The 12,375-nt window shown below is 41.3% G+C and overlaps 1 protein-coding gene across 5 annotated transcripts in view; it reads left to right on the top strand.

The window, feature by feature from the left end:
* Dock7 (dedicator of cytokinesis 7) overlaps positions 1-12,375 on the top strand; it is a 183,354-nt gene that overhangs the window by 139,996 nt on the left and 30,983 nt on the right. For all 5 annotated transcript variants that reach the window (XM_029475730.1, XM_029475731.1, XM_021161214.2 and 2 more), the window contains 2 exons: positions 8,186-8,355; positions 10,405-10,559. In XM_029475730.1, the coding sequence (XP_029331590.1) occupies positions 8,186-8,355; positions 10,405-10,559 (325 nt within the window). The remainder of the gene's footprint in view (positions 1-8,185; positions 8,356-10,404; positions 10,560-12,375) is intronic.

Here is a 12,375-nt window from a genome sequence, read left to right as displayed (position 1 = left end):
TTAAGAACAAAACAGGATGGAGAAGTGCCTTAGTATTTAAAGAATATATCCTGCCCCTCTGGAAGACCTGAGTTTGGTACCCAGCATTGATGTCAGGGTCTTCACTGCTGCCAGTAGATACACATCTGACACCTCTGCTAGTCTCTCAGGAAACCTGCATTCCTGTGATCATCCCCACACATACTGATCACACCACACACACACACACACACACACACTAATTAAAATACAAGGTAAATATTGTAAAAATAAATTGTATAATCATTATTTATTTGGGTAAAAAAAATTTTTTGAAACTCTGATCACCTGATCACCTTAAGTTTATCCAAGTTAAGCATCATACAAGAGGGCTAGGAATCAAAAACATGTAACTTTAAACAGGTTTTTAATGGATGTTTAGTCTGCTTAAGAGATTAAAGAAAAAGTATATTCATAAAATCCTTAGTAATATGTCAGTGACATAATTGATACTGAAAAAAATTTTAAAGGCAGACTCTGCAAATGAAAGATTTGTATTTTTAAAATAATGAGAGCCTACATGTGGAATATATCTTAAAGAAGTGGTTTTCACCAGAACCATGGAGTTCTGAAGAGGTGTTCTATTGGCTCCATGTAGAGTAGAGGTTTGTATAGATTCTGTACAGAGAGAAAAAAGGTTAAATGGCTGATTCTGTGCCTGCCAGTTCTGTTTGCAAGCACTTTCATGTCTTACCATTTGACAGAAAAGTATGTCCTGTGAAGATAATTAAAGGTGTACATTCTGAGAAGATATGCTCTATAATTTTTCCAAGCACACTTGCTTTCCTTAGTAACTAGATTACCTCAGGCATTTGAGTTATTGTAAGTGCCTACACTTATTTACCAGGCCAAGGTCATTCATATGTCCTCAAGGAACTAAATCAGACCAGATTGGAGAGGCCACAGTGCAACTGGGGCTTTGATGGTTTTATTGAAAGCAGTCAGTCTTTTTATAAAGAATATAATGGCAGTTTCCAGGATCAATATAATTGTAGTTGCCAGGATACAGTGATGTTTGCAAGATCTCCAAAGTACACAGGATTAACTATCTAAGACTAATCGTCTTGTCAAGCGTCTTTGCTTCATTGACTTCCAAGGGAACATACAGAGAAACACAGAGGCCTGTGTGCTTCACTGCTTGCGAGAAATGCATCATTCTCTCAGAACTGGAAGGTGCACTGCCCCAGGAGCCATGGACTCTTACCTGAAAAGCCTATGACGCATGCCTCAGGAGGCAGCTTGCCCAAGCCAGCTCCATGGTTCCTTACAAGTCATATTTCCAGTGTTTTTACTTAGTCAGGATGGCTTTAGTTGTAAGAAACTGCAATTTTTTCTTCATACTGGCTTTATTCATATCAGAAAGAGAGGTCTTTGTCTAATTCAGTGTTTAACTCACCGATTTCATCATGCTTACCCTACAGGAATAGTCACCCCTACCTTAACTGCAGGATAGTTTCCACAGAGTTAGGATCTTTTTTCATGACTTGCAGGAGAGAGGGTGAAGGAATCCCTTTGTCCATGCAAGTGCAAATCTTTTCCTTAGGCTGATTAGGGTGAGCTAGCTATTCTGATGGACCCAGTACCCAAAGTTGTACAGGCTGCTGGGTGGATTAGGTTAGTTCTAGTCACATGACCTTACACCAGACCTGGATTATTTGCTACCACACACATGATGATGCTATACTGTACTCTAAAGAAACTGTTGCTAAGCAGTGTCTGTTAGTGTCAGGCTTTCTCTGTTGAGGGAAGTTATGAGTTAATAAAAGGATGTCTCATTGCAGAATGTCACAAACAAAACTTGCCTACTTGCCATTTGAATCAACAGGGCTGATTTAGCTGGAGTTTGATGCTGACACTGGAGACAGACAACTTCTGAGCCATAGGAGAACACAGTTTTAGTTGAATTAGGATGAAGAACTGGGAAATGCATACTGTCTAGATTTCAGAAGTGTCTTATATAATGGATACACAATTTTTGTAATAATGTTTCTTTTCCATGTCAATATTCAATTCTATTACAATAGTGTCATATGTAATAGTATAAGGGTTATGAAAGAATTCATTACTGACTCTTGGTCTTTGGTTCTTGGAAAGATTTTGTTGAGTCCCGTGTCTGATGAATATATTCACTATGACCTCTATTGAGTCTGTGTCTGATGAGTGTATTCACTATCCCCTTTGTGTGCTCAGACATTGAAGCCTGTGTACTACAAATTAGAAGAGCACACCCACTTACAGCCCTAGCTTTTATGCTTGTTTTCATCCTTTTCTTGTTCTTTCCTGTGCCCACTCCATTAGCAAATTCTGCAGCTCTCCAAGATATCTATCCAAGTTCAATCACTTTTTTCCAGCCTTGCTTCTCTAGGGCTAATTATGCTTCTTATGTCTCTAAAATCACTTCAACAGAATGGCCTAAGTAGTCTTTTTATTTAAGATTTTATTTATTTATTTATTGTATATGAGTACACTGTAGCTGTACAGATGGTTGTGAGCCTTCATGTGGTTGTTGGGAATTGAATTTCAGACCTCTGCTTGCTCCAGTCAACCTCGCTCCCTCCAGTCGGCCCCACTTGCTCTGGCCAAAGATTTGTTTATTATTATAATAGATAAGTACACTGTTGCTATCTCCAGATGCACCAGAAGAGAGCGTTAGATCTCATTTCAGGTGGTTGTGAGCACCATGTGATTGCTGGGACTTGAACTCAGTACCTTTGGAAGAACAGTCAGTGCTCTTTCCCGCTGAGCCATCTTGACAGTCCTCCAAATAGTCTTTTAAGATTATCCCATTGGGCTTGCTTAAAATTATCCTCCCTCCCATCCTGTAACTTAAATACCACTTAGAATAAAACCCAGACTTTTAATAATAGTCCTTAAGAATCTGCCTTGCTACTGTTTGTTTCTTAAATATACCAAGTTCATTCATACATTTAGGCCCTGACACTTGCATTTTTCTATGTCCAAAGCAGTGCTTGCTTGGCCGAGGGTCTTCACATAGCCATCCCTGCTTATAGTTTTTCAGGTCTTCTCTGAAGACAGGATATTCCTGTTGGGGCTCTCACTGCCTGCTAACTTAGAGTCCTGTGCCTTGCTGTGGTCACTCTTAGCTCTGCAGCCCTGTTTTCTCTTCTGCAAAATGCTTCCCTCAGATTTATGATAACCTCATTAGAGTAGAAGCTAGAGAGAAGACATCTCTGTGTCCTGCTCAGTTTTGCATTCCTAGAGCTTTAGATTTGTCTAAGGTTCTCCTAGTAACTGGAGTTTCACTTGTCTAAGTGTCTAAGGTTGAATGTAACAAGTTCATTTCTACCTTTGAGCCTCAGCAATTGACATGTCTTTCTAAAACCATGCATGAGTGACCCTCAGATGGTCATATTCCTGAGCTACAGTCTCACAGGTCTAGACAAATGTCCTGTGCAGGATTCATTGCCAGATCCAGTAAAGGAGTGCTTGTCTTTGACTTCGTCTGATTGCTAAGTAATGAGAATCAACCCTTGATTAGCAGTAAGATGTTCTAGAATTAGCCAAAGGTGTACTTGTTACAAACTTCCTTTACAGCTGGAAAGTTGACCGTGAAACAGTCCCAGGAATTAAATGTTAATTTTGTAGGGCATAGCTTTTTGGAATATGAGAAGATTCATTTTTCTATTCTACTGTCTATAAAATGGCAAAAAAAAAAAAAAAATTGTGTGTGTGTGTGTGTGTGTGTGTGTTTCTCTGACTAACGTAACCTCCTTAAGAACACACAGCAACTTAATTCAGCCAGCAAGAATGGGGTAGGAGCTGGAGCAGTACCTCAGTGGGGCATGTGTGTGTGGCATGCCCCTACGGCACTCTGGACTCAGGCATCAACACTTAGTTTTGTATAATTATATATAATATTTTCATGTGAGTGAGTAATAAAGTGCATGAAATGGCTTCATGAAAACAGTTTAGACAGGTTGGAGTCAGGGCGTGTCAGCTGCTGAGAGGGTTGGACTGCCTGTCCAGGCAAGAGAGTCATTGTGGTGGGAGCAGAAACAGCAGAGGCCCAGAAGCTGAATCTGGAATCCCTATGCTCAGGCTGACTAAAAGCAGCAGGACACACATTGGCGGCGGCGGCAGGGTCAGGGCATGAAAGTAGGAGAGGAGCTTGTTGGGAAGAAGGTATGCCTATGAAGGATGTGTTGAAGTTGTACAAGAATCAGCATGTGGACTGAGCTCTCAGGGAGCGTGCAAACAGTGGGAGCAGGGGTCGGGGGCGAGGACTGAAGGGAGCCCAGCAATGTGCTTCCAACAGATTTTGAACATATACTTTATGAATAAACCTATAATTAAAATAAGATCAGCTTTCGAAATAGGAAACGCTTGTTTGAGACAAGCATTAGGCCAGAATGGTCATTGAAAGTGTTGAAGGGAGAGAGGCTCACTGACAATGAGGAGAGAGCATTTTCTGGGAGAAATACATTTTCTGAGACCAAAACAAAAAGCAAAAAAGATTGTTTTGTGGGTGTCATAGGGATTTATTGCTGTGATAAAACACCATGACCGGAGGAAGCTAGGAAAGGGTTTATTTAGCTTACACTTCCAGGTCATAATCCATCCTTAGAGGAAGTCAGGACAGAAACTCAAGCAAGGCTGGAACCTGGAGGCAGGAGCTGATGCAGAGGCCGTGGAGGATGCTCCTTACTGCCTTGCTTACCCTAACTTGCCCAGCCTACTTTCTTCCTTTTTTTTTCAAAGTTATTAAACATTTTTAATTTTTTAAATTAATGAATTTTTTTACACTCCATATTTTATCCCCCCCCAATCAACCCTCCAACTGTTCCACATCCCATACCTCCTCCCCTCCCCAACCCCCTGTCTCCACATGGATGCCCCCTCCCCCGCTCTCCCTCCTCACACACCTGACCTCTAAACTCCTTGAGGCCTCCAGTCTCTTGAGGGTTGGGTGCAAATATCTGCATCTGACTCTTTCTGCTGCTTGTTGGGTCTTCCAGAGTGCAGTCATGCTAGGTTCCTTTATGTGAGCGCTCCATAGCCTCAGAAATAGTGTCAGGCCTTGGGACCTCCCCTTGAGCTGGATCCCACTTTGGGCCTGTCGCTGGACCTTCTTTTCCTCAGGCTCCTCTCCATTTCCATCCCTGTAATTCTTTCAGACAGGAACAATTATGGATCAGAGTTGTGACTGTGGGATGGCAGCCTTCTCCCTCAGGACTCAAAGGGAGGGACCTTAGATGAAATGCCCGACAGGAGGGAGAGGGAACTTAGAGAGTCCACCTCTAGCAGGAAGACAGGTCATCAACCTACTTTCTTATAGAATCCAGACCACCAGCCCAGGGATGACACCACCCACAGTGGGCTGGGCCCTCCCCGATTGATCACTAATTGAGAAAATGCCTTACAGCTGGATCTCATGGAGGCATTTCCCCAACTGAAGCTCCTTCCTCTCTGATGATTCCAGCCTGTGTCAAGTTGGCACACAAAATCAGCCAGTACAATGTGTATAGGGACAGACATACTTGGGGGTGGGAGAGATGGCTGAGCTAAAAGCATTTCCTGCTCTTGCAGAGGACCTGAGTTTGCCTCCTAGCAGACATGCTGTATGGCTCACACCTACCTTTAACTCCAGCTCCAAGGGATCTTATGCCTCCTGCTGGCCTTCATGTCCACCCTTCATAATCATATTTATACATACACATAAATTAAAAAAAACAAAAATAAAAAACTTCTTTTAGAAGAGATGAGCATGTTGAGAAGATCTGGCCAGAGTAGACCCAGAGCGGCAATTCTTTGCTAGGACAAGCTCTTGCTGGTGTGTTTTCCTGTGAGAATAGGTGTAGAAGCTTACGGTTTGGTTGGAATTGGAGTGTGTACACTTTAATCAGAATGGTTTATATAGTCTGTGGCGAGAACAAATGTGTGAAGAGAAAAGAAACCTTTGTTAAGAGTCCTCACCTAGGGGAGAGAAATCAGAGGGGTCTAAATGAGGTGCATGAGCAGACATGCTGTTAGAAATGGAGACCTCAGAAAAGACCCAGCCTCTTGATAGTATCATCTGTTAAACAGAGGATTTTTCTAAGTATTAGAGGCAGGGGAGATGGCTTGCTCATTCAGTAAGAGGGCTGCCATTCAGGCATGAGGAGCTCAGTTTGGATTTCCAGCACCCACAGAAAAAGCTGACTCAGCAGCATGGCCTGCAATCCTAGCAGTGAGAAGGTGAAGACAGGAGAATTCCTACAGCTCACTGGCAGGCAAACCTTGCCAAATTGGTAACTTTGGGGTCAATGAGAGACCTTGCCTCAAAAAAATAAATGGAAAACATCTGATGTCCATCTCTGATCTCCACCATCTGTATCTTATAACCATACCCACACTTGTGCTTCACACACACTCAAGACTCACACTCAACATGCACACTCATGACTCACACTCATACACACTCAAGACTCACACTCATCATACACACTCATGACTCACACTCATACACACTCAAGACTCACACTCATCNACACACTCATGACTCACACTCATACACACTCAAGACTCACACTCATCATACACACTCATGACTCACACTCATACACACTCAAGACTCACACTCATGATTCACACTCATACACACTCAAGACTCACACTTATCATGCACACTCATGACTCACACTCATACACACTCAAGACTTACACTCATCATACACACTCATGACTCATTCACACATACTCATGAGTCACACTCACACACTCATGATTCATACTCATCATACACACTCATGACTTATCCACACATACTCATGACTCACACACTCATGACTCACACTCATGACTCATCTACACACTCATGATTCATTGACACACACTCATGACTCATCCACACACACTCATGACTCATCCACACACACTCATGACTTATCCACACACACTCATACATATTCATGACTCATACATATTCATAACAGAAATGAAGCTCCATAGCCAATAAACAGCCCCAGTCCCTGTCAAATGGTCCTCGTCTGTGTTTTCTATGGCTTTGTTTATATCTCGAAGGTGTTTAGATACCTTGAAGGAACTGGCACATAGTAATTGTATTTCTCTAAATAGCTTCTTTCACTTGGCATATTTTCTTCATGGTTCTACTTCAGAATTGTTACCTCAGAGCCAGTGAGCTGGCTCAGCAAATAAAGTGGATGCCATGTAAGCTGATGACCTAAGTCCAGTTCTCAGCACCCACCCACGAAAAGGGTGAAAGGAGAGAACTGACATCAGAAAGTTGTCCTCTGACCTCCACACATGCACCACGGCACATGTGCAGCCCCCATTTCATTACACATAATAATAATGTTTAAATTTTTGTTGAAATTGGTACTGTGTGTGCTCTTGTGTTCCTTATCAATCAAAGCACAAAGGTAAAGAGTTAGCTGATGGCTCAGTGGTTAAGAGCACTGACTGCTTTCCCAGTGGTCCTGAGTTCAGTTTTCAGCAACCATGTGTGGTGGCTCACAACCATCTGTAATGGGATCTGATGCCCTCTTCTGGTGTGTCTGAAGAGAGTGACAGTGTACTCACATACATAAAATAAATAAATAAATCTTTAAAAAAAAAAAAAAGGCAGTGGTGGCACACGCCTTTAATCCCAGCACTTGGGAGGCAGAGGCAGGTGGATTTCTGAGTTTGAGGCCAGCCTGGTCTACAGAGTGAGTTCCAGGACATCCAGGGCTACACAGAGAAACCCTGTCTCGAAAAACCAAAAAAAAAAAAAAAAAAAAAGAGTTTGCTTTACTCTTAAGTGAATTGATGGAATGCTTCCTTCCCTCCTATGTTTACTTTATACTATTTTCACATGTATGCATTTTTCATACTGTAAAGTGAACTTTGTAGGGATAAATACACACAAATATAGCTGGCAACTGGGTGTGGTGGCACACGCCTTTAATCCCAGAACTTGGGAGTCAGAGGCAGGTGGATCTCTATGAGTTTGAGGCCAGCCCAGTCTAAAGAGTGAATTCTAGGACAGACAGGATTACACAAAGAAATCATGTATGGAGGGCCCCCCACCAAAAAAAAAATTATATCTGACAAAAGTTAAGGACTTAAACAAGATTGATTGAGTGCCTTCTCTTACTATTTGTTTTGACGATATTACGAATATCTGTGACTCATTGCTTCTCCTTCTTTGTCTCTCCTTCTTAAATAGACTGTTTGGATTGCATAAGAAAGTCATCAATATGGTACACAACTTACTGTCCAGTCACGACTCTGACCCACGGTACTCTGACCCTCAGATAAAGGCTCGGGTGGCTATGTTATACCTACCTCTGATTGGTATTATCATGGAAACTGTACCTCAACTGTATGATTTTACAGGTACTTCATGTAATTTACGTAGTTTTCAAAGCTTGTTATCTCAAAGTTGTAGAAAATGTTTTTTAAGGTTAACAAATATTAAGGAAATAGACCCTGGGACTGTAGAGAGGCTCCACGGTTAAATGCACTGGCTGCTCTTGCAGACGACTCCAGTTTGATTCCCAGTACTCACATGGTGGCTCACAACCAGTGGCTCCAGTTCCAAGGGACCCTCCAGTACACTCTTGTGGCTTCTTCGGGTACCAGGCATATGCAAGGTGCACATACATGCAGGCAAAATACCCAGACATAGAAAAATATAAAATAATTTTAAGTTATTTTTAAAACGTACCCCGATAAAAATAAATTGTAAATAACCATGCTGTTAAAAACTTTTAATATTTGAGGAGATTCATTGTGAGATTCCCTTAAGATTTTAGGATGAATTTTAAATTACAAGTGTATATACCTTTTAGAAAACACAGATATGCTTATATGCATGTGTATTGTACATAGTAAGAGAAAATAGTTCTCCTGTCCACTACCCTCATCCCATCTTTATTCATAGAGATGTGTAACTGAAATTAATATTCCCCTACACATCAAGAGTTATGTTCGGGGCTGGAGAGATGGCTCAGTGGTTAAGAGCACCGACTGTTCTTCCAAAGGTCCTGAGTTCAAATCCCAGCAACCACATGGTGGTTCACAACCAGCAACCACATGGTGGTTCACAACCATCTGTAATGAGATCTGATGCCCTCTTCTGGTGCATCTGAAGACAGCTACAGTGTACTTAGATATAATAATAAATAAATCTTTAAAAAAAAAAAAAGAATTACGTTCATTCCAAGTTAGCCTCCTGAGACGATGCTGTTCCTTAAAAGCTAGAGCCTACCAAGTTCTGTTCATCTTATTTGACTATTTAGAATGTACTTAAAGGCACAGTTTCGACTGTAACAGTATTTAAACTAGCAATTAGTTTGATAAAATACTTCCAGTATAATGAAGTCAAAAACATTTCCTGGATACCTGATAATATTAGGAAATAACTCTGTCATTAAGAGGCTGGTGAGTATAACCTCCCTGGGTTTGGAGCACTGAATTGCTTTCTGCGTGAAGGCAAAAATGTTCATGCAGTTAGATCTTTCTTTGTAACTCCTCAGTTCTTGTTTCCAATAGGCAGTACTACACTAGAACTGAGGTAATGTTTAAATGCTTCAAAAGAAAAAATAAAAATTTTAATAAAAAATTGATAGTGTCTCTAAAAATACAGATTTAAACTGAAAAAAATTTTAAGATTTGCTACCATTTCAAAAAAACAAGGTACATAGTTTAGAAATTATCTGATGAATGATAAACTATAGATAATAGTCTTTTAAAAAGCTATTTCTGAGCCAGGCATGGTGGTGCACGCCTTTAATCCCAACACTTGGGAGGCAGAGGCAGGCGGATTTCTGAGTTCGAGGCCAGCCTGGTCTACAAAGTGAGTTCCAGGACAGCCAGAGCTACACAGAGAAACCCTGTCTCGAAAAACAAACAAACAAAAAACAACAAACAAAAAAGCTATTTCTACCATAGTGTATATAAAATAAAATTTATTTTAAAAATACACACAGTATTTATACATGGTAGCACTCACAGTTAAAAGACATAAATAAATACAAATGCAGCATTAAAACAACAGCATCAATTAGTTCTGGCACATACTGTACAATAGATACATGACTGTAGTAACTAGAGCTGTCCCCTGTGGCTAGTACAGTGAGCTTTTGTATCTATCTAAAGTGCTGTGACACTAGTCACCTCTGCCTAAGACCTTCTCACTGTTACCAGTATCATAGTGTCTGGAAGGCTGCCTGCCAGTCAACCAGAGGATTAGTAGTTGAGTCTGGGAGAGTAGAAATTACATGTGGGTTGTTGGTTCTGGGGGTCATAACCCGTGTGCTGTCCAGGAGTCAGCTGTGTGTGTAAGTTGATGGGTCTCTCTTAGAGAGTCCTGGAGAACAGGGTAGGAGTGCATGCGTTATAACTGTTAGCCGACCGAAAGTCTTCAACCTTTTTCCCTTTCAGAATCACACAATCAACGAGGAAGGCCAATTTGTATAGCCCCTGATGACTATGACAGTGAGAGTGGGAGCATGATAAGCCAGACGGTTGCCATGGCAATTGCAGGAACATCCGTCCCTCAGCTGACAAGACCTGGCAGTTTTCTCCTCACGTCAACGGTAACATGAACCTCTTACAAAAAGTTGGGGGTTTTGTTTTATTTTTCTAGACTACCAGGTATCTAGAAAGAGGTCCATTGCTGAGGCTGTTGTGTTAACTGGCGCAGAGGTATGCTGAGCTCTGTGAAAACACTAGCTTTCCCAGACTGTCGTGTGCTGTGGATGGACAGCATGCAGCCCTGTATCTTGTCACTCAGAACTTTATAAAAGTTCCTTATTTTATGTAGTTCTTTTCCTTCATTTTTACAACCCACTTTATTAGCTCTAAGAAATACTGTCATCTTTAAATTTTGTGCCTTTTAAGTTTAGCAGAGTACTCTGTGAAGATCTCCCAAACAGGGGGGTTATGGAAGCAGGAGGAGACTAGCCATCATGGGCAGAGTTTCCATTCTAAAAAGCTTTCTAAGTTACTGCTTTCAGAAAACACGGCACTATATAAAGGCACTGCTGTGTTTGGCAGCTTTGTAATAGCTTTATATGTTTCAGGTAGACTTGCTTAACTGTACAGTTTAATATTATAGTTAATTATAAAGCTGTGCAGCTTTCTCCTGTGTCTTCCATCCCCTTATTTCTAGCAAGCCCAGCAAGGCAATGGCTAACCTGCCTTCCATTTGTGTAGACTTAAGGGTCCTGGCCCGTTCATGTAAATGAAGCTCTGTGCTGCGTCACCTGTGGTGTCCTTCCTGTCACTCCCCAGGCATGTTTTTAAGATCTCGCATCTGCTCAGTAGCAGTCTCCATGGTTCTTGTCTCTTTTGAAGTACCAACTAATCTGGTATTCTGATGACAGACCAAATTCTGTTTATCTGTGTTTAGTTGGTTAACGGTTAGATACTCCAGTTTGTCAGCTGTTAGGAATAATAAATGCTGGAGTAAATACTTGTATGCAAGTCTTTCTGTATCTCCCTTGGGTAGAAACCTTGGCGTGGGTTTGCTGCAGTCCAGTCAACATTTTGAGAAGCTAAGCCTTTCTTAAATAGCGTGAGTATCCCAGTAAGTGCTCATTGCCACATCCTCTTTCTTTGGAGAAAGGGCTGTTCAATTCCTTTGTCTTGTTACCAAATTGAAAGAGTTCTTTGTATATTCCAGGTGCAGATCTCATAGACACCTGATTTGCCAGTCCTTCCTTTTTCCTATAGATCATCTTTTCTGTTCATGATAGTGTATAAAATGTAACATTTTAGGTTTTTTTAACTGTTTGTAGAAAATTCTTAAAATTGGTGCTGTTCTTAATTTTTTTATCATAACTATCTACCCAGCTGCCTTTCAAAGACTGAGCAGTGTATTTACTGTAAAGTCTGTGGTGTTTTCAAGAAAGCAGGCCTACAAGTCCTTTCCCAAGCATGAATTCTTTTTTTTTTGTTTGGTTGGTTTTTTTTGTTTGGTTGGTTTTTGAGACAGGGTTTCTCTGTATAGCCCTGGCTGTCCCAGAACTCACTCTGTAGACCAGGCTGGCCTCGAACTCAGAAATCCACCTGCCTCTGCCTCCCGAGTACTGGGATTAAAGGTGTGCGCCACCACACCCTGCCTAAGCATGAATTCTTATTCCTAAAATTCAGGAACAGTATAGGCTAAAATTATTTGTAGACAAATCATTAAAGTACTTGAAAGCCCTAACAGTTTTTGTGGGGCACTTAAAAAGCTAAATTCTTTTCAAAGGTATGAATTGGATTGTTTCAGCAATGTGTATAAAATTATAAAAATTATCCAGGTGGTGGTGGTGCACACCTTTGATCCCAGCACTTGGGAGGCAGAGGCAGGCGGATTTCTGAGTTCGAGGCCAGCCTGGTCTATAGAGTGAGATCCAGGACAGCCAG

The sequence above is a fragment of the Mus caroli genome, chromosome 4 (assembly GCF_900094665.2).
Source record: "Mus caroli chromosome 4, CAROLI_EIJ_v1.1, whole genome shotgun sequence".
Taxonomy (NCBI): domain Eukaryota; kingdom Metazoa; phylum Chordata; class Mammalia; order Rodentia; family Muridae; genus Mus; species Mus caroli.
The sequence above is the reverse complement of the archived record's forward strand: the minus strand, read 5'-3'. Positions and strand labels throughout refer to the sequence as shown.